General features: G+C 44.9%; 1 protein-coding gene across 6 annotated transcripts in view; it reads left to right on the top strand.

Annotated features, from left to right (window-relative positions):
- The window catches only part of FAM78B (family with sequence similarity 78 member B), a 323,508-nt gene extending 299,400 nt beyond the window's left edge, over nucleotides 1-24,108 (top strand). For 5 of the 6 annotated variants that reach the window (XM_064370732.1, XM_064370734.1, XM_064370733.1 and 2 more), the window contains one exon: nucleotides 13,263-14,008. In XM_064370732.1, the coding sequence (XP_064226802.1) occupies nucleotides 13,263-13,785 (523 nt within the window). In that variant the 3' untranslated portion in view covers nucleotides 13,786-14,008. Of the gene's footprint in view, nucleotides 1-13,262; nucleotides 14,009-23,625 lie in introns of those variants that run through there. The other variant, XM_021668086.2, reaches the window with a different exon arrangement.
- The last annotated feature ends 732 nt before the right edge of the window (nucleotides 24,109-24,840 follow it).

The following is a 24,840-nucleotide window of genomic DNA, read 5'->3' as shown; positions in this document are numbered from 1 at the left end:
AGTTATGACCTCAGCCTCCAAAGCTAACGCATAGCTTTAGGTCCAGGTGTGAAGGGATGGCACAGTGGCCCTCCTTCCCTTGAGCTGCCCCGGGCCCCCAGTCAACCATGCTCATCATCTCCATCCATCAGATGCATGTGCTGCCATTAGATTTAGCCACAAAAAACTAATCATGTCTTTACAAGTAACAGTTAAAACTGCAGATGTTCTGTGCTAAAACAGTCCATGAGACTACAGAGGATGCATTGCCAAACCGTGTCAGTTAACCAAGACGGGGTAAATGGCGGGGGGCCCCAACAGCTCCTCTTCCAGGGATCCATCAGAAGATTCTATTCTAGAAATCTTGCTTGAATAAAATCCCACTCCCCATCAGCACAAAGACTGGGGTCTTTGGTCAGAGATTATAGGAGCTAGACATATCCTCATCCGTTAGGTGGTATGTTCTACCCTCTCGGTTTTATAGATGAGGAAATTGAAGGTGAAGGGGCTCACATTGGAGAAGGTAGCCAAAAAGTCATCCCAGGAAGGTCATCTAGGCTGGTAGCTTCTAGAGCAGATATTTTTAGACTTGAGACCCTCACTAGTTGAAATTATATGCAAAAAGAGAGAGTGTGTGTGTGGTTTCTACATCCTCTGTGTTATCCACAAAGTCTAATGATGTTAAGAACAAAGTAGGTGCTCTTCGTGAAAAGAATACTGTGGATGTGCATCTTCCTTGGTGCATGCCATGAATGAGTGTCCTTATTATGTAAATGAAGTGTGGCCATCTGCCCTCCTGTTACCTTGTCAGGATGGAAGGGAAATACTCAATTCTCACTTTCGTAAAGGGAGGAAATGAGTCCTACCCTTTGAAGAAGCTCAGATCCCAGCCAGTATCCTTTTTGAATGAGCAATACCCATAATAATAGTTCTCATTTATGACCTGTTGTGCTAGGCAGGCATGATATAGATTGCTTTTCATAGGTTTCTCATTTAAAAACAATGAACAAAACCTACAGAGGAGGTTTTGTTATTATCCCCATTCATAGAAGAAATGGAAGCCCCAAGAGGCTTAGTGATTTGTCAAAGGCCACATGGTCAGCAGGTGGTAATGTCCAGATTTGCATGCAGGTCTTGAGAGTCCCACCCCACATTCTTCCCTCTCTTTCCCCAAAATGCTTCACATTCATTCTATACAATTCTATGAGGTAACTCATTCCTATTACAGAATAAAGACAAAATTTTTTAAATGAGAATATACACAAAATAAAGGAAATTCCTGTAATCCCACAACTATAGATAACCACTTTTCACATTTTGGTGTGGCCATCCAGTAATGTCTTTTCTCAGGTTAACTAAGGTTCTGCCTATAATGGCATAATTCCAAAATAAGAAGGGAAAAACACACATGCACTCCCCATCTCCTCTACCTGCCATTCGTCTGGCTTCAATGGGTGTATGTAGAGGATACAGTCTACTGCCCTGGGCTGGATGGAATGTATGGTGCATTCCTCAATGCCACCACCCAGCCCCTACATCCTCTCCCAGCTTAGCTGGGCTCATCTTTGATGCAAGCTGTCAGAGGGAAGGTGCTCAGCATCTTGCCAAGAGCCCCAGAGACATTCCAATATATCTGCACTCAGCCCCTTCCCATCCCTTCAGCTGTCACATGGGACTCTCCCCTAGACTCCAGAAGAGCCTTCCCCATCTTACCCCCTCTGCAGCTCCCTTGACTCACCTCACAGCCAGCCCTCCCTGCTCTGCCAGAAACATTTGCCCCATTCATTGCACTGCTTGAAGGAAGCACCTGCTCTGGGCTCTTCTGGAGGTACTGAAGATGCAGGAAAACCTGTCCTCAGGATGCATGCGGTCTAGTGGAAGATGGGCATGGACACCAGCAAATCAGCACACTGAAATGCATATGCAATTGGAAGCCACTCGCAGAATGTGACCTGCAGCTGCAAGTTGAGGATGAAAAGGAGCCAAGGGTGGTGGCTCATGCCCATAATCCCAACACTTTGTGGGGATTGAGGCAGGAAGATCACGTGAGTCTAGGAGTTCAAAACCAGCCTGGGCAAGATAGCAAGACCACATCTCTGTTTTCAAAAAAAAAAAGAGGAGTCCAGATGTAAAGAACTGAGGGAAAATGGTCCTGGGCAAAGGGAACAGCAAATCCAAAGGCCCAGAAAGTCCAATGGGAGGGAGCTTGTCTTGCTGAAAAATGAGAAACATTCATGTTGCTGGAGTCTAGAAAGCCAGGAGGGAGAGGGTGAGGCTGAATGAGGCTGGAGAACTGGTGGGGCAAACAAGAAAACATGGACATTTGAGTGCAGTAGGAAACCATTGTAGGATTTTTCAGAGATGAGACATGGCCTGAAGTACATTTTATAAAAATCACATTTGTGGTTTTTAGGGGCAGCACAAGCTTGGAAGCAGCATCCCAGTGAGGAGAGTGCCTGCATAGTCTCGGATAGAGGAGAAATAGCCTGGAGCAGGGTGGTGGCCATGGGGTTAGAGAGAAGAGACAAATTCTGGCCGTATTGTAGAAGCATAGTAAAGAAACGTGATGGTCCAAGAGGAGGGCGAGGACTGGGGCGTGGTGAAGGGCAGGCAGGTCTCCATGCTCACCAGCGGGAATGCTGCCCACATCAGTTCCCCCTTATCTTTTGGGGTCCCACTGCAGCCCCTTTCCCCAAGGAAGCCTGCTGACCTCCACCCCCAGCCCCGGTTACTTTTGCTTCCTCTTGGCACCCCCAGAGCCTGAGGTAAGCAGGGCCTTACTCCTGTGGAAAGGCATCTGACCTGTCACCTTGGGTGGGCTATGACCTCCTTCAGGATGGAGAACAAATGCCACTGGGCCTAGTAAGGAGCCTGAAGGGCTTGCTGTGTGGCCAGAAGACACAACCCTTGCAAAGGACACAGTCTGGGTCTGCAGGCGCTAGCAAACACTGCTTCTCTGTGTGGGATAAGGTGCTTTGTTCCAAGAAACTCAGAATTGGAGTCGGAAGTCGACCATCTTCAGATGTGACCTAGAAAACTGGCCACCAACCCCGACCTCAGGGCTGTCAAATAGAAACAAGTCAGCAGAGGACTCTGAGAACCCAGCTGCGGCACCTTAGAGGGCACAAGGTGAACTGACCTCCACGTGGTAAAGGTTAAATACGCAGTGAGAAGATGTCTCCAGTGCTGGGAGAACTCAGTCTAAACAAATCACAAGGAGGGTTAAAAAAAAATGGAGCCTCTCAGCACTAATAACTCTTGAAAAACATTGGAAATTATCTTTTCTGCAATAGGAAAAATGCCTCCCTGTGCGCCAAAAAGAAAAGGATGTGGTCAGAAAGGAAGTGGTGGAGGGGAAAGTGGGAGGGGAGTATTTACAGGCTGCTTGGAGTCTGATGTAAACAGTGCAGAATGAGGAAAGTCCTAATTTTAACACTTACTCTGTAATCATGGTTGTGAAGCATCTGAAGATCGGATGCCTGCCAGAGCCAAGGCTGGGAATTGGTCTCAGGTGCCAGGTGGCTGCCCAGGTGACAGGGGCCTGGCTCGGCTCCCCTCTAGCCCCAGCCCTCTCCGAGGCCCCACCTGCTCCGTGCCTCCTCCTCTCTCTTCACTGTCCCACCATGGACTGTTGTTTGCAGCTCCTCCTGTGGAGGGGTGGGGAGGAGAAAGTTGCTGCAAAGTCAGCAATGACACGGAGCATGAGACTCACATGACCGGGAGCACATTGCTGTCCTTCACGTTAGATGGAGGGAAGCCTGAAGGCTCAGGGTGTGGTGTTCTCTTTAACTAAACTTTCCACATACCCAATAGTAGCACCTCAGGTTCCAGCCTTGAAGATGAAAAGGCAGAAGCCTCTTTTCCCACCCTCTAAGTGCAATAAAGTTATCACAGCAGTTAGGATTCCTTTAAAGAGCAGGCTGAACATAGCAGTTAGACCACAAACTCTCTGGACAGTGCCTGGCATTCAGGTTAAGCATGAGCTATCATCAGGGTGATGTTATCAGAACTATTAATATACTTAGCCTTAGAACCAGAGCCTGTCTTGGAGATCCCCTGCCGTGCCTGCATTAACCCTTTAGTTGATTAATTTTTGGAGAGGTGGTGGGGGTAGCTGAGGAGGAACCTGGGTGGCCAAGGAGAAGGCATTAGGGGAGAAGGAGGGGTCGTTTAAAATATTGAAACATTGTTGGAACAGTTTTTAGCAACTGGCATGGTCACAGCAGTATGTATCGGTTCATCTCATCCGTGACTTTTATTTACACAGCTCAGTTCTGCCCCTCACCAGCTGAAAGATCTTAAGCAAGTTCCCTACTGCATAATGGAAAGTAGAATCATGCCCACCTCATGCAGCTGATGTACAAAGTAGATGCGCTGCTGGGTGTAAGGGTGCTTTGTGCATGTTAAGACTAAACGAGCATCAGTGAACCCACGCATACGAAAAGGAAAATATTCCAGATTGGAACTGTCCAGGCTTCCAGAGCCGTGCAGCTAGGTCTAACATTAGAGGCTCCAGAGCAAGAAAACAAAGGCCTGGTGCCATTTCTAAGTTATAGGTCAGACTAACAGAGGGCTGAATCAAGTTCTATCCTCCTACCTAGACAAGTATACCTTTATAAAAACCTGAAGTCTAGGTTCAAATTTAGGATTCTTGGACTCTTCAAAGTTCTGTGACAGAACCTAGCAGCATAGGAACAGGTGACCCTCAGCTCCACCCACTTCTCCTGCCACCCCTGTCTCTGTACCATGTTGAGAGATAGGTTTCATCACTCATATGCATGGGGCACCCAACACATGGGCCCAAACTCCATGCATACCCCCAACAAACAGCCACTCTCTGGTCACCTCTTGGGCCCAAAAGTGCATATGCAGTGAGTCAACTGCCCTTGTAAAGACAGGACAGGGAAAAGGCCTGGAAGACTCTGGAGGCATATTTAGAGACATTTGGGCTGGAAATGTTGAAATCCTGGGTACCCAGAGTGGTAGAGTGGTCTGGAAGGAGGGGTACATCCTCTCAGTCCCACAGACTTCTTACCCAGCACAAAAGAGCGTGGCCAGAAGATACCAGAGTGTATCCCTTAAAAGGATAAGGCCAGCCAGACACAGTGGTTCATGCTTGTAATCCCACCAACTTGGGAGTCTGAGGCAGGAGGATCACTGGAGGCCAGGTCAAGACCAGCCTGGGCTACATAGCAAGACTCCATCTCTTGAAAAATGTTTAAAAATTAACTGGGCATGGTGGAGCATGCCTGTAGTCCCAGCTACTCCAGTAGCTGAGTGGGGAGGATCACTTGAGCCCAGGAGTTCACGGCCACAGTGAGCTATGATTGTATCACCGTGCTCTAGCCTGGGTGACAGAATGAGACCCCATCTCTAAAGAGAAAAAGACACACACACGTAAGGCAGGGCCAGGGCTGCTCTCACTTGGGTCTAAGGATAGTACTGCCCCGGATTTCAGAGACTGCCCTAGAAGCTCTCCAGGCTTGAAACCATCAGTCCTCCAGGTGTGGTTTCCCCAACTCCCATCCCACACCGCATCAGGGGACATTAGTATCAGTAGACTCCCTGCACACCTGCCCACCCTCTGCCTCCACTGCCAGCCTCTCCCCAGACTCCCCAATGACTGCAAGGCTTCAGGGGGAGCAAAGTGGGGCTTTTCTCAGAGAGGTTGCGGTGCCCCTCAAAGGCAGTGGGAGAATTTGTTGGGTCTGAGTGGAGCCTTGACCTTCACCCAGGGAATGCATACTTGAATGAAATGCTTAACATGAGTTTGTTTGATTAAGATTTGCCTTTTTTCTCTAAAAATGGGATGCAAAAAGCATGAAGGTTACAATAATAGATGTTTTCTCATTATTAGGCCTATATATTGGCAAGTCCATTAGCTATGCGCTTTGGGTCAATGGCTGATTGTCTAAAGCAAAACACTGTGTTTATCACAGTGAGGAGAAGGGTTGTAGGAGAAGGAAGGGAATTAGATAATAACTAATACTGATGGCTGGGAGCAGTGGCTCACGCCTGTAATCCCAGCACTTTGGGAGGCTGAGGCAGGTGGATCACCATGTCAGGAGATCGAGACTATCCTGGCCAACATGATGAAACCCCACCTCTACTAAAAATACAAAAATTAGCTAGGCGTGGTGGCCCACACATGTAGTCCCAGCTCCTCAAGAGGCTGAGGCAGGAGAATCGCTTGAACCCAGGAGGCAGAGGTTGCCGTGAGCTGAGATCGCACCACTGAACTCCAGCCTGGTGATAGATCGAGACTCTGTCTCAAGAAAAAAAAAAAATTGACATAATGTGTTGTAGTTTGCAAAGCATTTGCTCATACATCATCACTTCGCTTGATTCCTGTAATAGCTCTGAGAGGTAGGGAGACTTGAGTCATTTTTCTTCCTGTTTTACACATGAAAGTATTTGGCTGTGCTAAGTACTTCCCATTCATTAATTCTCACACCAAGTACATCAAGTAAGTATTGTTATCATCTCTATTCCTTATCTCTTAGATGGGAAAACTGGTACAGAAATTTCCTTTGACTAGTAAGTAGTAGCACTAGGTTCACAGGCCTAAGCAGTCTGACTCCAGCCATGATGCTCGACCGCCTCTCTACTTCATCTCTCTTCTCCCCTTTCTTGCTGAACTGCTCCTCCCTTTTTTCTTGTGCTTGTTAATTCTCCTGCAGAATAGCTTTTACCAGCGTATCTTTACTGCTGTCTTGATAATTAATGAGTTGAATGGCTTTTTCTCTTCAGTTTCTGTGGCTTTTGACACTGCTGACTCCCTGAAATTCTCCACTTTGGAAATTAGTTCTCCTTTGTTGCTGGCTATTCCTTTGCTTTTTGTACTCTTTGTCTCTGGCCATCTGACAGGTCTATCATCCTGAAAGAGCTCACCCAGCACCATCATCAGCTGATCCTCTCCATGCAGATGGTTGCCAAATCTACATCCCTAGCCCTGACTTTCTTCTAAGCTCTAGACCCAACTTTGCAATTAGCTCACAGACACAGTGTCCACGTATTTAGTCAATTCCAATAAGGCAGCAGTGTCCACATTGAAATTCATGGTCTCCAGTCATCTTTCACTTCAGATCAATTTGCTATTTATTCAACAAATAATTTTGAACTCCTTCTATTTGCCTGGCACTGTTCTAGGTACTGGAGATATAGCAGTGAATAAAATACATAAAATCCTTGCCTTCCTAAGGATGTTTGGGGAGTGGGATGAGGGAAGACAGACCATTAACAAAATAAGTAAGTTATAATGTATTAGAAGGTGCTATGGAGAAAAATAGAAGAAACGAGGGAGGGGGAGCCCTGGGGCAGGAGGTTGCAATTTTAAATGTGGTTGTTAGGAAAGATTGCATGAGAACATGATATTGGAGCCAGAAATGGCTGGCAAGGGAGCAAGGCTTTCAGATATCCAGAGGAATAACGCTCCAGGTGAAATGAACAGTAAGTGCAACGGCCCTCAGGTGGGAGTTTATTTGGCATGTTCAGTGAACAGCACAGAGGCCAGAATGGGGAGAAAAGGAGATGCAATCAGAGAGGAAATAGGGAACTGGATTATATAGGGCCACATAGCGATTTTAAGTAGCTGAGCTTTTCCTGAGTGCTTTAGGAGGCATAGAAACATTTTGAGCATGAAAGTGACACGATTTTACAAATGTTTAACAAGGTCACCGTGGCTGCCATGTTGAAAATAGACCAGGGAGGCAAAGTTGAGTAATTAGTAAGGAGACCAGTTAGGTCACTGCAGTAATCTAAGAGAGATGACTCTAGCTTGGACCAGTGTCATGGTGATGGAGGTAGTGGGAAGGAGTTGAATTCTAGGTATATTTTGATGACATCAGCAGGATTTGCTGATAGGTAGCATGTGGAATGTGAGAGAGTGGCCAAGAGTAACTCCAAAGTTTTTGGCAAGTGGGCAGGTGAATATATGGATCTGGAGCTCAAGGGAGCAATCCAGCCTAGAGATACAAATTTGGAAGTTGTCACAGTGCAGATGGTACTTAAAATCATGAGACCAGATGAGATCACCAAGGAAATGCAAATAGATAGAAAAGAGAAGAAGCCCAAAGTCTAAGCCCTGGGGCCCTCCAATGTTAAAAGGTTCAAAGAGGAAGCAGAACCAGCAAAGGATGCTGAGAAAGAAATAGGGAGGTATAAAGAGAAGCAAGATTAATAAGTATGCATCATGTGCCAGACACCATGCTCCAGAAAAAGGATGCGAAGACAAACACGACTCCATCCTCAGCACCCTCATGCTGTAATGCAGGAGTCGGGTACCACACCTTGAAATACCATTGTGGTTTGGTTCAGGGATGGGTGCAAAGTGTCAGGAACAGTGAGGCCACAGCCTGGTTGCTTCTGTGAATGATTCTACACACACACAGTCAACCATACTTGGCTCTTCTGAGTGATTGTTTTTCTTTATCTCTTCTTTTCTCTCTAACAGGCGATTGGTTACCAAAGCTAGGAGAATCTACCTTTGTAATATCTCTCATATGTGGCACCTCCTGTCCACTTGTTCAGCCACCAGTCTAGGTGAAGCCCTCTTTGAAGATCACCTGTAGTGTTGCAGAATCTCCTAAGCATCCTCGTTCCCTCCCTTTTGCCCTCTAATCCTACATTTTTCATTAGTCTTCCTCACAGTTAACTCTCCTGAGAAAAAGTCTCACCCCCTCTAGGATGCAGCCCAGTGCCTAAGCCTATTATTGAAGGTGATTTATAAACTGATACTATCCTGCCCACCCAGCAGTGTCTTCTCTTCCCAGTGTTCTGTTTCCTGGACACTCCACATTTATGCTTGGTATCACACTGCAGCCTACGATGAAGTATCCCACCTGTAATGCCTGTCTCTATTCCAAAGTCTTCATATCTCATTCCCTTCATAAAGCTTTCCCCTTGCTACAGCCTGCATGGTTATCCGTGTCTCTGAGTTGCTGTATCACTTGGAGTCTCTGACACTCATTTTTGTATGTAGGCATATGATAGCATGGGTAGTCACTAAAATACATTCATATTCACTAATTCATTCAGTTTCATTTAAGTGTGACTTGCCTCCTCCTCCTAAGGATAAGCAACTTCTATTGCAAGGCATGGTACTATTCTAATAATAGATTCTAAATGAATAGTAGATGTTAATTTTTTTTTTAAGGTGAGTGAATATATAAAGTATAAAACTGTGATGAAATACTTTGTTGTATATAAGTTCTGCCAGGCTCCAGGAATATAGTCATGAAAATAATTCAAATAAAATATTTATTCTTTCAATAAATATATTAAGTTTTATGTGCCAGCCATGTGCAAGACACTAATGATTCAAAAGTAAGTCATAATTCCAAGCCTCAAGAAACCTGTAATCTACTGGGGAAGACACATAAACCGTTATAATATAATCTGACACCTGTAGATCTAGATATATCTATAGAAGAGGAGGCGATACATGTGGTGACTCTCAGAGGATGAGTAGTTAGATACAGTGGAACTTGAGTAGGAGGAAGAACAGCGTAGGCAGAGGGCACAGCGGTGGAGGTGAGAAACAGCACGGAGTTTGGGGATGGGGAGGCCAGATGATGGAGAGCCATGTATGTCCTATTGAGGAACTTGAATTTTACCCTGTGGGTGATGCCAACAATGTCCATATAGAAAAGCCTTGGGAGGATTTTATATATAGAAAGAGCATGATCAGGTTTGCATGTTTGAACACTTGGGCATCCTAAAAGTTGGATTTGAGAGGGACCAGAGTTGGGTGCAGAGAGGCAAGCTATGCACCCTTACAGAAACCAGGTAAGAGATGCTGAGGGCTTGGATTAAGTGAAGGCAGTAGAGTTGGATGGGGAAAGGTTTTTTTTTTTTGAGATGGAGTCTCACTCTGTTGCCTAAGCTCAAGTGCAGTGGTGCAATCCCGGCTCACTGTAACCTCTGTCTCCCGGGATCAAGTGATGCTCCTGCCTCAGCCTTCTGAGTAGCTGGGACTACAGGCATGTGATATCACACTGAGCTAATTTTTTATTTTGTATTTTTAGTAGAGACAGGGTTTCACCATGTTAGGATGGTCTCGATCTCCTGACTTCATGATCCCAAAGTGCTGGGATTACAGGCGTGAGCCACCATGCCCAGCCAAAAGAAGATAAATTTAAGCATCACTTATGGGGAAAATTTCACAGGATGCAGTGATACAGTCACTGTGGCAGAGGGTGTGGGAAGAGCCAAAGATGGCCCTTGCTTCTGACCTGGAAGATTTGGTGAGCAGTGGGCAGCACTTCCCCTGCAGCAGAGACAAGGGAAGAGGGCTTGGTTTATGTTGGAAATGATGAGTTCAGTCTGAGCCATATGGAGTTTGAAATGCCTCCAGCATTCCATTCAAAGTAGTCCCCTTAAATGGTCATTGAGTGACTCAAATAGTGCTACTGTTCTTGGAACTTTTCAGAGACTTCTCCAAAAACCATTACCAAAGACATTTTATCAGCTACATAAACCAGTCATGCATTTTATAGACATAACTCTCTTTTTGGGAAAAACAAAAAAGAGAAAGGAAGGGAGGGGGAGAGGGAGAGACAGAGGGAAGAAGGGAAGGACCCTGCCTTGGGGTGTATATTAGTATCTTTTTCATAAAGGAAAATTTTGTTATTTTTCAAGTAGAAAATAACTCCCTATTCACTAGACTTAAATCACCATGGATTTTGGCTGTTTTCAAAATCAAATCATCCCTTAGTGATATAATCCTAGTTCCCTAGGGCTATGGAAGAAAGCATGCCTCTGACCTGAGGAATTCCCAAAACTACAGTTGCAGAAGTAACAGCAGTGTAGATGGAACTAAAGTGTAACCTCCAGGGTCACTACTCCCAATGACTGCATGTGGCCAGATTTGTTTGTTCTGATGTGATAATTAAGAAGCCTGTTGTATTTCTCTGTTCTAGAAACCCCTTCAAGAAAAGGATCTTTTCCTTCTCTCCTAAGATAGCCACAAGAGTGTGCCTTTATTGTATTATTTCTGTTTTTTGAAAAACCGACACCTGGGACCAAACTTAAGTTTTACGATTTGTCTTATAAGGTTGACTTGCAGATCCTTACCCCAAGTCTCTGCTCACACAGCTCTGGGCAGGAAGATGGGAGGACAAATATGGGAACTATAAAGGCTCTATAGACAAAGTCACTGAACCCACCAGCAAGATAGCCAGCCCTGAAAAGGACAGTGTCGTGACAGAATAGAAAGTAAATCCACTCAAAACCAAATTCCCCAGGCAATATGCCACAGTAAGCCCAGTGTGTAGGGTGGGAGAGCAAGAACAATCTGTCACTGCTGGGAATACCCATCCTGCAATCCTAAAGAAGAACTCAAAGGCCAGTAGGGACTGGTCACAACCGAAATGAAAAACAAGATTTAGGCAACACAGAAAATAGATGTATTGTGACTGAAGAGTTGTCTTAGCCCTTTGCATGGGGGCATGAAACTGACTCCAGTATGGTTATTTCATGAACCCAATGAGCAGATTGGGTCTCTGCCCAGCCTCTGACCCACTCAAACAGCAGGTACTCCCTTTTGTACAGCAAGAAATGGCATAGAATTACCTGGGAGCTACTACCCCCAGCTGCAAAAGCATATGCAAAATGAGCTCTGACTTTCTGCAGCAGGTCAGTTCCTTACTTGGTGTCTGCCAACCGTGATACACTGCAATTATTCCCAGCGGTTACCAAGGGCATGACAAGAGAAATGGCTCTTGCAGCTGTGGGCTCACTTCCTCCTCAGGCAGCCAAGCCCTCCCTTCACTTCAGGCTGGGGCTGACTGGCATAGGAGGTACTGTAGGGGGCCAGTTGGAGGCATTGGTTAGTGTCTCTGTATCCACATGTGACAGTAAGGGATGCGGAGATGTTGATCAGCACCAGCCTGACGATGTAACTCCCTTTTAGAGCACCTGTATAAAACTCTGCAGGATCTTCTGTCACTTCATATGAGGAAGAACTTTATATCAAACAAGACCACTACCTCTTAGCTGATGAATGAAGCAGTCTCATTTCTTTAATTATTAAATTCTAGTCCATTATTACCAAGAACCATCCCTGGTCCCCACAGTGAAAATATGGAGAATGCATAGCCAGACTCTGCTGACTAGACTTGTGCCTTTATTGGGGTCCAGTCCAGTTCTCCATGACTGGTCCTGGAGCTGCTAAGGCATGAGACAGCCTGAGTCCTCTCCACTCTAGCTTCCTCCAGCACCGTGTAAGGGTACTTTGGGAGGCAGTATGATAGAGTGGTCAAAACTATGGACTTTGAAGTCAGACAACTCCCAGCTTCACCTCTTGCATTCTGTAGGACCTTTGTCATGTACCTTAACATCTCTAAGCCTCCATCCCCTCATGTGTAAAATGGAAATAAAAATTTATCTTGTGGAGTATTTTGAATATTAACTGAGGTAATGTACTTAGCACATTGGTTTGGATAGAGTAACACTCTCATTAAGTATCTTCAATTATTAGCAACGGTCCATGGCAGGGGGAAGAGACACTGGTTCCTTCTCCTTCTGTACAAGGTCAGAGGCAGCCAGGAGGAGTAGGTAGGTACCAGAATGGCAAGTTTGTGAAACTAAGCTATGAGACTTCCAGGCTGGACTGGAAGGCAATGGGAAGGCAGTGCATTAGAGTGTGTGCCACCCTCTAGAACAACTTTCACATTCAGATGGTTTCCAGATGATCATGATTTCCTCGTGTTAGATTTTCTATGCCTGTGTTTTCTAAGTGATGGATTGGCTGACACCTAGAAGCTAAACAACCCTGTTTGTTGAAAATGAGAAATTCTATTACTGTGATTTCCTAAGAAATTAGTATAACCTTTACCTTTGCCTCCTTTTGCTCTTCTTTCCTCCAGATACTGCCTTCCAGGTACATCGAATTTCAACCACCATTTCTTTCCAAAAAAGCAAACCTTACACTCATATTTCCAAGAAAGTGGTTCTTGCAGTAGAATTCCTCTAAAGTGCTGATTACCATCATCTAACTAGTTGATGTCTCTGTGTGGTCTCACAACTGCCTCTTTGAGCTTCCTGTTCTCAATTGGGTCAGCTGTGGTTGTATTTAACTTGTTTTGGCATGGCTTTGTTATTTTTATTTTGGTTTGTTCTCATTTAATTCTGAAACAGCACAGCATAGAACTTTTTGACCTCAATTCCCCCTGTGAACTTCCCATTTTGCCCAAGTTGACCGTGTTAGTAAGGAGTGAGCACCTCTCCAGCTTCTGAAAAATTCATTCCGCCTCTTTTCTTGTGCATGTCTTCTGCTTTGCCAGGTCAAGCTGGGAACTTCCTGACTTGAGGGAAGGGAGAGTAAAAGCCATCAGTGACTCAGATGGGGTGAGCTACCCTTGGTACGGGAACACCACAGAAACTGTGACCTTGGTTGGCCCCACCAACAAGATCTCCAGGTTCTCCGTCAGCATGAATGACAACTTCTACCCCAGTGTGACATGGGCAGTGCCTGTGAGCGACAGCAATGTGCCGCTGCTCACAAGAATCAAGAGAGACCAAAGTTTCACGACCTGGCTGGTGGCCATGAACACCACCACAAAGGAGAAGATCATTCTGCAGACCATCAAGTGGAGGATGAGGGTGGACATTGAGGTGGACCCTCTTCAGCTCTTGGGGCAGCGGGCCCGGCTGGTGGGCAGGACTCAGCAGGAGCAGCCCCGGATCCTGAGCCGGATGGAACCCATCCCCCCTAACGCACTAGTGAAACCCAATGCCAATGATGCCCAAGTCCTCATGTGGAGGCCCAAGCGGGGTCCACCTCTGGTTGTGATCCCTCCTAAGTAGAAGCAGACTGGTCTGACTGTGTGTGGATCACACGCTTCTGAGACATGCAGTGAGGGGTGCCAGGGGTGGCAGGAGCCAAACTGAGTTTCTGAGCCAAAGCAGACCTCTCGGTTTGCCAGCCTTTGCAGCCACTTTTGAAGAGTAGGGCTGCTCCTTGGGTGGTAGAACCATAATCCTTAGGAAAAATCCCTTCCTCTTAGGAATAAAGAAATCACTGATTTGACAGACTTGCTGTGATTACCATGCAAGTAGCCATATTTTGGAGCTGACCAGGATGATTCTTTTATCTGAACTATTGACCATTTCTTTCCTGTGAGATGCAGGGGATAGAAACGAAATTAAACAGTGCCTGTGGCAAATGCTGCTTCCCAACCAATTAGAAGTAGGAGTGAAAACATCCACACCAGGTGGTCGTAAGACAAAATCCTGCTGTCTGACTGGGGGGTGCTGGGGAAACGGCTGGTGAAAGAGTGAGTGATGGGGAGAGGAAAGAATAAGTTTTTATTACACAGTAGTATGTCTGCATTTATTAGTTGATCATCAGATCGACACACTGACTGGAATGAATGGAGCACTTAGAAAACTAGACAAATACTGGTATTTGCTCCCTTCGGAGGGAGGAAGCCTCCTTGGAACTGTCCAAGGTGCTGATGTGAACTAACAGAAGGAAACACTTCATTAGTTCCATCTACCCACCTCTTTCCGAAAAGATTGCTTATTCTCAGAGTATTTTAATCACAGTACTTGGCTTTGTAATTCCCGTATTCTGCAATAGTTATGATATTTGGGGCCCTGTCCGTGTTTTAGTTAAATCCTAACTGTGATTTTGTTTACAGCTGCTTATTCTGTTCTCATGATTAGCCCTAAATTTACATTTAAAAAATTATAAGCCATGAACCCATGTAAGATTTCAAGAACATTTCAACAAATAAGAACTGGATTTCATTATATTTCTTTTGAGTTTCTGAATGATCTGAACACATACAATGGACAGGTGTATGCACAGACACACACACATGCACACATCAAGGATGCATATAGCTTATATTAGTAGCATATTTGTCAGCAGTGCCTATATGTCTACCTGTAGCCTTTGTATATACATACACTGTATATTTATATTTATTTATTTATGTATTTATTTATTTATTTTAGCTCTGTTTCACAGAAGCTCAAATTTAACTGCTTGAGCATTTGTGAGAAAGTACTTCCTAAGGCTTAACTTCAGAGCTCTTTAAAGAAGATCTAAGACACTCATATTAAGCAAGCCTGTATTGCTAAGATTTAACCAATAAAGATGAGAGGCCAGATTTCCTTTAGTCAAACCAATATAAAACTTCTTTTTAGGGGTTTCCGGCCTTGCAATGAGGAGTTTTGCAGTTCTTCTAGCTTGAATCACTATTCCTTCCCTGCCTAAAAAAGAGCTTGTACCTTTATTCTCAATAATTCAACCATATATATGGTTGTATATATGTTTGCTTGTTCATCACCTCCCTATGCAAACTAATTATAAAAATTTCACATCGTCATTGTGGATTTAACAAGTAGACACTGCTAGCTTAATTTCAGAGGGAGAAAGTTGAAGTTCAAGGCAGTTTTACAATCTTGTGATTGGCTCCAAAGGGCTGTCTTCTATTAGAGTTTGTGGATAGTGAATAAAAAGCAGGAGGGTTTATTACCTTTATTAAAAATTCCATTTAGTCCAATTTATTTCAGATTCTAGTCCCAGAGGATGGTCCTTATTTACGTAATAGCGCTAACAGATCTACTCCGAAGTATGTAGTGTTAACCTCACACCCCAACCATCAACTACTGTCCTATAGATTAGTTATTGATGGCAAGTTATTTATAACAGCCATTAATAATACATCAGTGGCTCACAAAGGACCTGGAGACATTCATGTAGAAATAGTTCAGCTGTTACTTTTGGAATTCTCTGTCTCTTCCGATGTGTCCTTGTTTTATTTGGGAAAGGCAACTCCAAAGAGCTCCATGGCTAAAGTACAAAGCAGCTTATTTTCCATGCTGACATCATAGGCAGGAATCTCTCCCCAAGACTGAATTATTCACTCCTATGGGATTCTGGGGAGTAGATACTGATCCTAGAATCTAATCCATGTGGCCCCACTTTAAGAAAACCTGCAATATTTTAAACTCCAAAGTTGTAACAAACAACAGATTAATGAGAATTTATTTACATTACAAAATCCTATACAAGATTTGTGTTTTCAGATTCTGCTAGTGCATTAAAATATGACTTATGCAACTATATTTACAAATAACTTTTTCAGAGGCATATCTGTATTTCTAAAGCAAGGCATAGCATACTTAGCTAGAAAAATCACCCTTTTCAGAGTTTTAAAAGAAATTACCCCCATAGCAGTTTTCTGGGAAATTGTGTAATGACAAAATGAAAAAAATGGGAAAGTATACAAGTTAAAAGCACTATGCATATATACATTGTGGTTGTTGTTATTGAAACCACTGTGAACTCTATAGTGGGGTCTCTCAGCTCTGAAGTCAGCCTGGCAGAACGCTCTATTGCTCTGTAGCCAATTATTTTCAAGTTACTGTTGTTTTACAAGGAAATGACCCCTTTTCTTCCTGTGATTTGTGGATCATTATCTTTCAGCTTAGTCAAGATATTGCCAAATCAAAGTCTATCGTACAAGAGAGAATTAACCTTGCAATCTCTGTTGAGGTCATCTCTGCCCTCCCATCCAGCTCTCCTTCCCTTGAAAGTGCCTGGGTCTGATGCCAGATGCCATCAGTTTACAGGGGCTCATTTAGTGCCTTGATTAAGTTTTAGCTGGGTGGTCTCAGGACTTAGACATACACACACAACACATGGCTTCTTGGTGGCACAAGAGTTTTGAATTCCATAGGAAAAAGCATTTCATCACATCTTAGATTATTTTAATCAAGTCCTTTGAGATCTTTTAGTCCATGATCTCACAGGAAATTGAGGCCTCATTAAATTAGGTCATCTATTCAGAATCACATACCTAGCCAGCCAAAGGTCCAAGGCCCCACATCTCCCAAGTCTCATTCACAACATGGTCACACTTAGCTGGACCCACAGCCTCTTGTCTCCAACCAGAACATTATCTTCATCCCCAATCCCTTCACCCACAAACCAATGAGTCTAAAAACTAGAGACAATTGGATCCATCCTTTAAAGAACAAGAGAAAATCTCTGTTACCATTATGTAAAAGAAAATCTGAATGTTCCAGATTCCCTTTTATCTGTGCCAGCTGTTTTGAGGGTAAACCCTTAATCTGGGCTCTTTGCTGCATGCATGTTACATTCCTGGGTCACTGCTTTAGCCCACAGCACATGAGAAGGTTGGAGGCTTGTCCCCTACCCACCTCCCATTCCATGGACCTTTTTACAACTCCCTCTCTCCTGCTGCTGGAATGGTATCTCATAGGTCAAAATCGTGTGCTAAGCAGCAGTTCTGATCAGTAAAATAAAAGAACTATGACTTATAGAGTATTTTTACAGAAGGCTTCCACACGCATTTTCTCATCCCTAGACATTCTTATGAGGAGTGTAATACTCCTAAGGAGTGTTGTTATCCCCACTCTCAGATAACAAATTGAGACCAAAGAGGTTAAGTGACATACCCATGAATACACAAACAAAGAAATATCAGAAGCCAGGGTTCAAATGGGGCCTTTTCCAAATTCCATGCCCTTCCACTATCCTGTTCTGCCTCTCCTTTTCATCCCTGCCTAGAAGGCACAAAAGAAAAAGGAGAAAGCTAGTCACTTTCATTTACATAGTCATGTAGTCTCTCCCAATATATTAAATGGACATATTAAGCATAAGAGAACAAACACTGCTTTCTTATGCAAAGAAATCCTTTCGGAGGTTAGCCCAGAAAATAATGCCTGACGTGCTGCAGTGTGGGTGAGCTAGCTGTCACTCAGCAGTTCTTAGCAGAGTACTGGTAATCAGTGGAATAGGAAATCTGCTCTCCTGGTCTCAGAATCCCTTAAACACCACAAGGCCAAAAAGGAGAAGGAAAGTATGCGTCCTGCAGCTGAGGTCCCAGCTGAACAAGGCCCTGCCACCCGCCATCCCTCAACATGGCAAGAGCAGCCTCTGGCGGGTGAGCAGTGGAAACAATGGCTTTCTAAGCCCTGGTTGGCACATTGAACATGCTTGTTAGAACTGAGGGCACAATTAAACATTGCAAGAGCCAGCTCCCAACTGAGTTGCAAAGAAAGATGTAAACACACACACAGACCCACCACACTCACACACTCTTCAAACTGAAAAGAAAATTAATCAAAAACCCAATGAATGCCTGAACTCTATAATTAAGCCTAAATGATCCTTAGATAGAAAGGGAGCTGAGTGAGCAAGCTCTGTGCACACAGATATTTTTACCCCAGAGTCTTATTGCCATTAATTTCTTTTGAGATCTTGAGTACATCTGGTTCCAGTTTCCCTGGAAGGACATCTGCCTATGGAAGGCCATCAGGAGAGTTGCCAGTTCAGTGGCCAGAGGACAGTCAAGGTTATTTGGCCATTCCAAACACTTTCACAGGAAGGCATCTGGGGAGATGGAGTGTCATCCCCTACCCAGGTCAGCAGTGCACCCACCCGTGACAGAGCCCATCACCAACCTAAGGCTTCCTAAAATTCCTTTTATGTATAAGTGCTTTACGGTTTATACATAAAAACTGTATGAACACTTTCATTTCCTTTGTGTAGCATCTCTGTTCAAGATTGGAAATCTTAGTATCAGGCTGATCTTTCTGTCATTGTTATTATTAATAGCAATGACTCCCATCTGATTAGTGTGTTACAGTTCACATATTACAGACACAAATATTTTGCCATTTTATCCTCTACAATCCTGTAAGATTGGCATTATATCCCCACTTCATAATGAGGAATTTGAAGCAGAAAGCTCAAGTGACTTGTCCAAGTCACTTACTGTACTTAGTGGTGCACTAAGAACTTGAGCCCTCTGCACACAGATATTTTTGCCCCAGACCTTTACTCCATTCTCACAGAACGTTCTCTCCCTGGTTAAATGCAGGCACCCTCCTCTGCTTGTCCAGCCACTACTGTTCCTCAGGCAGGGCTGACTAGCAAAGGGAATCTTGACACGCGTGCCCTGACCGATCTCTGGATGCACTTTAACCAGAAAGAATACACTCTACTGAGGAATCTCGGTTCAGGTGGCCCAGGCTGTGGCTTCAAGTGATTTCTCTCCCATCCCACATTAGAAGGGAGGCCCACTTGGGTGCTCTGAGGTAGGAGCTCAGAGCCCAGGACATCAGCATGACTTGAGATCTTGGAGATCCTGCTGGTAGCTGGACTTGACAAATCATTTAACTTTCCTGAGCCTTAGTTTCCTTCTCTGTTAACTGAGATATTAGTACAGCCCAGCCAGCATCACGATCGGAGAGAGAGTGGATGATGTCTGAAAATACTCCAAATTGTCTAATGTGCTGCCTCATGTAAGATGTTGTGACTTGAATAGAATCACAGGGCCTGAAGCTGATGGCAGGCCCTCTGGCCTCATCTACTGGAAGCCCAAAACCATCTCAGGAGAACCCACTTTTCCTGCCAAGTGAGGCCTGGCCCCTGTGGAGAGTGGTGGGCTCTGCGTCCCCATTTCCCCCTGCCACCTTGCTTGTTCAGGGAGGCCTGAACCCTGGTGGTCAAGGAAAGAAAGATTTTTGCATAGCTCTGCAGGAAGCAGCTCTAGAAAGAATGTGTAGCTGGAACTCCAAGAGGCCTTTTGGAAAGGAAAGGAGGCTGGAATGTCAAGCCTAGGCCAGACTTGAAATCCCAGCCCAACTGGCCTAGTTTAAACCTAGAGAAGCCAGCCAGGAACAGCTACATTTTTTCTGTTATGGGCTCAAACGAGATTCAGAGAAAAAAAAAAAAAAATATATATATATATATATATATATATATTTTTTTTTTTTCAAACTTTTTTGTGGGTCTCTACACAGTTTTTGATGCCCCAGATCTTAGCTGGGACCCCACAGTTTAATGGTGTGGTATTTCACATTTGGCCATGTGGGTGCAAATCAAATGAAGAAATACTTCTTCGTGCCCTGCAGCCCCCAGGCTGTCTCACCACACTGGAGGCACATATGATGAATGCTTCTGTCTCTCTGCACCTGCCCAAGGCAGCCCCATTCCCTATGGCCCCACATGAACCAGCCACACAGTTTGCCTCAGGGCTGCTTCCCAAGGACTCCCTGGCCCCATACCCTAAACACTGCCTCTCCCCGAGCTGGGCCTGGGAATGGTCCCTAAGAGAAGCTAACCAGTTCTCACTAGGACAAATGTGAAACCAGACCTCTGGGCAGCAGGCCATGTGGCCAAGCATAGGAGCCCCTCCTCTGCCTCCAGGCCCACATTTATCCTTGGCTAACCCAGAAAACAGGTTGATCTGCAAAACAGCTGAGTGCCGGGTCAGAAATGCCCCGAAGGGAAAACAGAAATTAGAATTACAGCAATGAGGGGAGAGGTCAGAGACACAGAGCACAACCCAGTGCCACATGGACCTCACTGGGGACTATGAGGGATACAGCCAGTGCCATGAAGTATTTGGATAGTGAGATCGCTGAGCCTAGGGCTGGGTTCAGGCTGGCTCAGGGCCAGCATGACTAGGAGCAGAGAGGAAATGTAAAGAAGGAGAGGATGTTTGCTTCATGCCAGTCCTGGGACTGGGTGAGCCCAGCAGGCACTAGGATCCAGAATATTTTTATTATTTTTTAACAGAGCTGGACTCTTGCTGTATTGCCCAGGCTGGTCTCATAAGATCCAGTAACTAAGAAGGCACTCACTCACAGGCCGTGCACAGGGACCCTAGGCACCTGGCTTGCCTCCCGCAGTCCCAGCCCTGCTTCATGCCCACCTCTAACTCACTGCCCACTTCACAAGAAGATCTGAGCAGGGAGGCTCTTGTGGGATCCCTCTGAATACTTGTTCTGTCAACAAGTCTCTACTCTCTCCTATGTGCCAGGCTAAACAGAGTCTGCCCTCAGGGAGACAATTCCCACAGGAAGCTTTAGAAGCCGTTCATTGTCCCCCTTGGGCTCATCCATCATACGGACTCCAAAACCTAGGGAAATGCCCCCTTAGTTCTCTCTATCCAGGTGCACCAGCCAGTGTGCCTATGAGGAGATGTTGCCTTCCTGGCCCAGGGGCTCCATGAGGATGGGTAAGGTGACAGGCAGGACTTCTGTCAATCACTTTGAGTTCTTCCAAGGAAAGGCGCTGGGAAAAACCTACAGCCACATCAGTACAAGAGCAGGCACCCGGGATGAAAGAAACAGCTGGCTATCTCTCCATCTGCTCTTGTCCCTTCACCCCGCCCTTCAAACCAATTAGAATATTCCACACAGACGTGATCCAATGAAATGTTAATTGGAAAAATAACAGGAAAGATAACACATGCACTTCAGGCTGAGAACTATTTCATTAAACTGGGCTTTGAAAGCAAGACAGCCAATTAAATTATTTCCCACTTTACTCGCTCATGTACCAGAAACTATGGAAAGCTATTACTTCTAATTAATTAGGAAAGAAAGAAAGACTCTGCACATGCATATCAGATGAACAGGGACTGAGAGGCTACCCCACCCACCTCTCTGTGCACACACATGCACACACACACTCACACGCATCAGGGCAGTAAAGACTCATCTGTCTCACCTAAAAAAATTTCCTTAGTGTTCTGAAATAGCAAGAAAGCATCTGTTCTGAGGAGCCACTCACAAAATCAAACAAAGGAAAATGTCTTCTTCAGGCACGTTCATCAGAAGGGAAATAGGGCATTTGTTGTGAAAGAATAAGCAGCTTTAAACTCAGTTGGATTCCAAACCCTCTGCAGCCTGACATGGTCCTGTCTTTTTCTCTTCAGCAGAATTAGATCTTTCCAAGCCTGCTCTCAATGTCAAATGCAGTGTTCATTGGCACAGGGTGGTCTCATGGATCAGAGGCCTGATTTTGGCTTGATGGTAGTCTGATGCAGGCCATCTTTGGGATCTCCACTTTTCCATCTGTGAAATAGGAAGAAGGCCAATCTCTGTACCATATTCACCCTCAAAGTTTTTAGGCTTGTGAGAGCACATTTGAGGGAGAGCTCTGAGCCTCTGTGCCTTGCCTTAGAGAAAACTGATAGAATCCAAACACACAGTTAAAATATTTTCTGCAGAAAAATTATCCTAACCCAGAGACGCCCTTATTGCATAATAAATATAACAGAAATGATATAATGAAATGATGACATAAAGCAGTCATTGTGGTGATGTGACTTGCACACAGGCATCTCTCCAGTATGGTCCAGGAGCAATAGGCAGACTCAGGGTGTCTCAGGACCTCTGCACACGTGCAGCCACATTGTGCCCCACACACTCCCCCTCTGTCCTTGCCATGTCTGTCATTCTGTGTCACACAAGGTACTGAGGGCTGGTAAAGCCTACCACAGTCAGTGCCTCTGACCAATTCTAACCAATCTCATTATTGAAGGAAGCATTTATTGATACCAAAGAGCATGGCACCCATCCACAGCACAGGGAATGCAGAGGAATACTTTCTAGAATGGCTTCTAGGCTACTCTGTCCCCAGGTGTATATGTAATGGGGTTGTCTACTAACTTCAAACAATTGGAACAAGTTTTCTTCGCTATCTACATAAGAATTTGAAATTTGTTTTTTCCTAAAATTGAAACCATACATACAATCTGAAAAGGTAACATGCTAATTAATTTATAATTATAAAAAACAATTGTGCCATTATAGCAGTGCATCCCTGTAAGCAAACCAAGCATGTCAAAAATTCAAAGATACCAAACAGAAGAATGATCAAGGAAAAAAAGAGGAGGATGCCTGATGCTTCACTTTACCCTAGAGCAACTCCCTTCATACATTCAAGACTGCTTTTTTTTTTTTTTAATTTTAAAACTTTAGTTCACCCACTTTGTTATGGCCACAACTATTACATAACAACTTCAGGTTGAATAACTGAATAACTTCAGTTTTCTCTAATGTTGCATATTCAAGAAGTAAGTTTTATCTTGTGTGATTTGGACTCTGGAATAAAACAGTAAGTTTTAGCTCAGTCATGGTGTGAACCCCGTGCACAGGAATATTGGGTAAGCTACAGAGCTCTGGTCTCAGTGATTCTCGCAAGTCCCTTTGTAGTTTGGATGCTAAAAAACTATGCCGTCGGATCAGGGATCTCAAATTCCCCTCCCCTCCCCCATTTCTGTGGATTGCTTGGTGTGTTACTAATGGGTTACACATATAAATGACCTGTAATTCTTTAATATTTAGTTTTTAATCTTTTTTAAAATAAGCATATGAAAGTTATAGATTCTTTTTTTGTTTTGTTGGTTTTGAGACAGAGTCTTGCCTGTCGCCCAGGCTGGAGTGCAGTGGTGCGATCTTGGCTCACTGCAACCTGGGTTCAAGCAATTCTCTGCCTCAGCCTCCCGAGTAGCTGGGATTACAGGCACTGTCACATGCCCGGCTAATTTTTGTAGTTTTAGTAGAGATGGGGTTTCACGATCTTGGCCAGGCTGGTCTTGAACTCCTGACCTTGTGATCCACCCGCCTCAACCTCTCGACGTGCTGGGATTACAGGTGTGAGCCACTGCGCCCAGCCAGTTGTAGGTTCTCTTTATAAAGAAGTGCATATGAAAATAAATACCAAAAATTTTGCATAAAGTTTCAGGGTCATCTCCCCTTGAAATCTATTAGTGGAGCCCAGATCATGACCATCTGCTTTTAGGGAATGACTTTTCTTTGATCACTGTCTTAATGCCGGCTTTATTTACATGTTTCCGTATCCACATACAGGTCTCCTAGTAGGACAAGGAAAGCCCAGCAAGCACAACCACATGGCAGACTGAGAAGGAGGAAGTGAGCAATGGCTGGCGGCTCCAGAAGCTGAAGCCCTGGACAGCTGCTTTCCCATTTAAACGAGTGCCATCCTGCCTACCTCCTCGCCTTCCTCCCATCCCATGACCAGTCCCTCCTACCCACCCTCCGCGGGCCGTGCAGCACTTGCCCTGGGCTGACTGGGCTGCCTGCTTGGCTCATGGGGAGCTGTGTTGAAGTGGGGTGGGGGTGTGCCTGCTGTATCTGTGTGTGGAAAGATGGGGTTCATTCTGATCTCAAGTCCTTTCCCCAACCCTCAGAGTGAAGCCGCCTAGGGATGAACAGCTGGTCAGCCTGGACTTTAAATACCTAACATGACCCAGCCTTGGTTCCCATACCCTGCCTTCCCTCCCTACGTTTTTGGATGGGAAATGGGGAATATGTATCTCCCTTCCTCCTCCTCCTCCATGTGGGTGGCCTCTCTAGGTTTCTCTAAGTTCTCTGATCCTCAGAGAGCCAGGGCCAAGGCAGTTATCTTGTTCCCTCTTCCACGGCCAGGCTGGGTGCCTTCAGGTGACCAGGGGCAGAATGTAAGTCACCAGGATCAGTGTGGTGAGGGGAAAACCACTGTAAGAGGGCAAAAATGGTGTGCATTGGTTTATTTATTGGTTTATTTATTGGCTTGCTTACTGATTTATTTATTTATATTTATTATACAACACTAAATCCATTTCCATTTTTAAAGCATCAGCCTCAGAATTTGTCTTCCTGGCCCCATAGAGCACAGTGAACTATTTCTCTTTGAAGCTTCAGAATAGAGAGGGAAAATTTTCTCCTTATGCCCCAACACCTCCACTGCAGCCACATTTTCAGCCAGACATTGGATTAGAAACCACCAGCTCGTAAGGCTGTAAAGCCACACAAATCAGCAGAGGCTCGACTGTCCAGACAGCTCAGAATCCTGCCTCCACCCCAACCACCTTGCACCAGTCCACTCGTGCTCCTTTACTCGGGTGGGGATTGGCCAGCCACCTTCAGCCTAACAGTGCAGAACAAAACTTCTCATTCTGCTCTGATGTAGTATTCTTAACATCACATGCACATTAGAATCATCTGAGGAGCTTAAAAAACGTCCATGCCTGGTCCCCTGCCCAAACCAATCATAGCATCTAAGGGTAGATCCTGGGCATCAGA

Source organism: Aotus nancymaae, unplaced genomic scaffold (assembly GCF_030222135.1).
Source record: "Aotus nancymaae isolate 86718 unplaced genomic scaffold, 86718_ANA_hifiasm-v0.15.2.pri h1tg000108l, whole genome shotgun sequence".
Classification (NCBI taxonomy): Eukaryota; Metazoa; Chordata; class Mammalia; order Primates; family Aotidae; genus Aotus; species Aotus nancymaae.
This window is presented reverse-complemented; position numbering and strand designations above follow the sequence as displayed.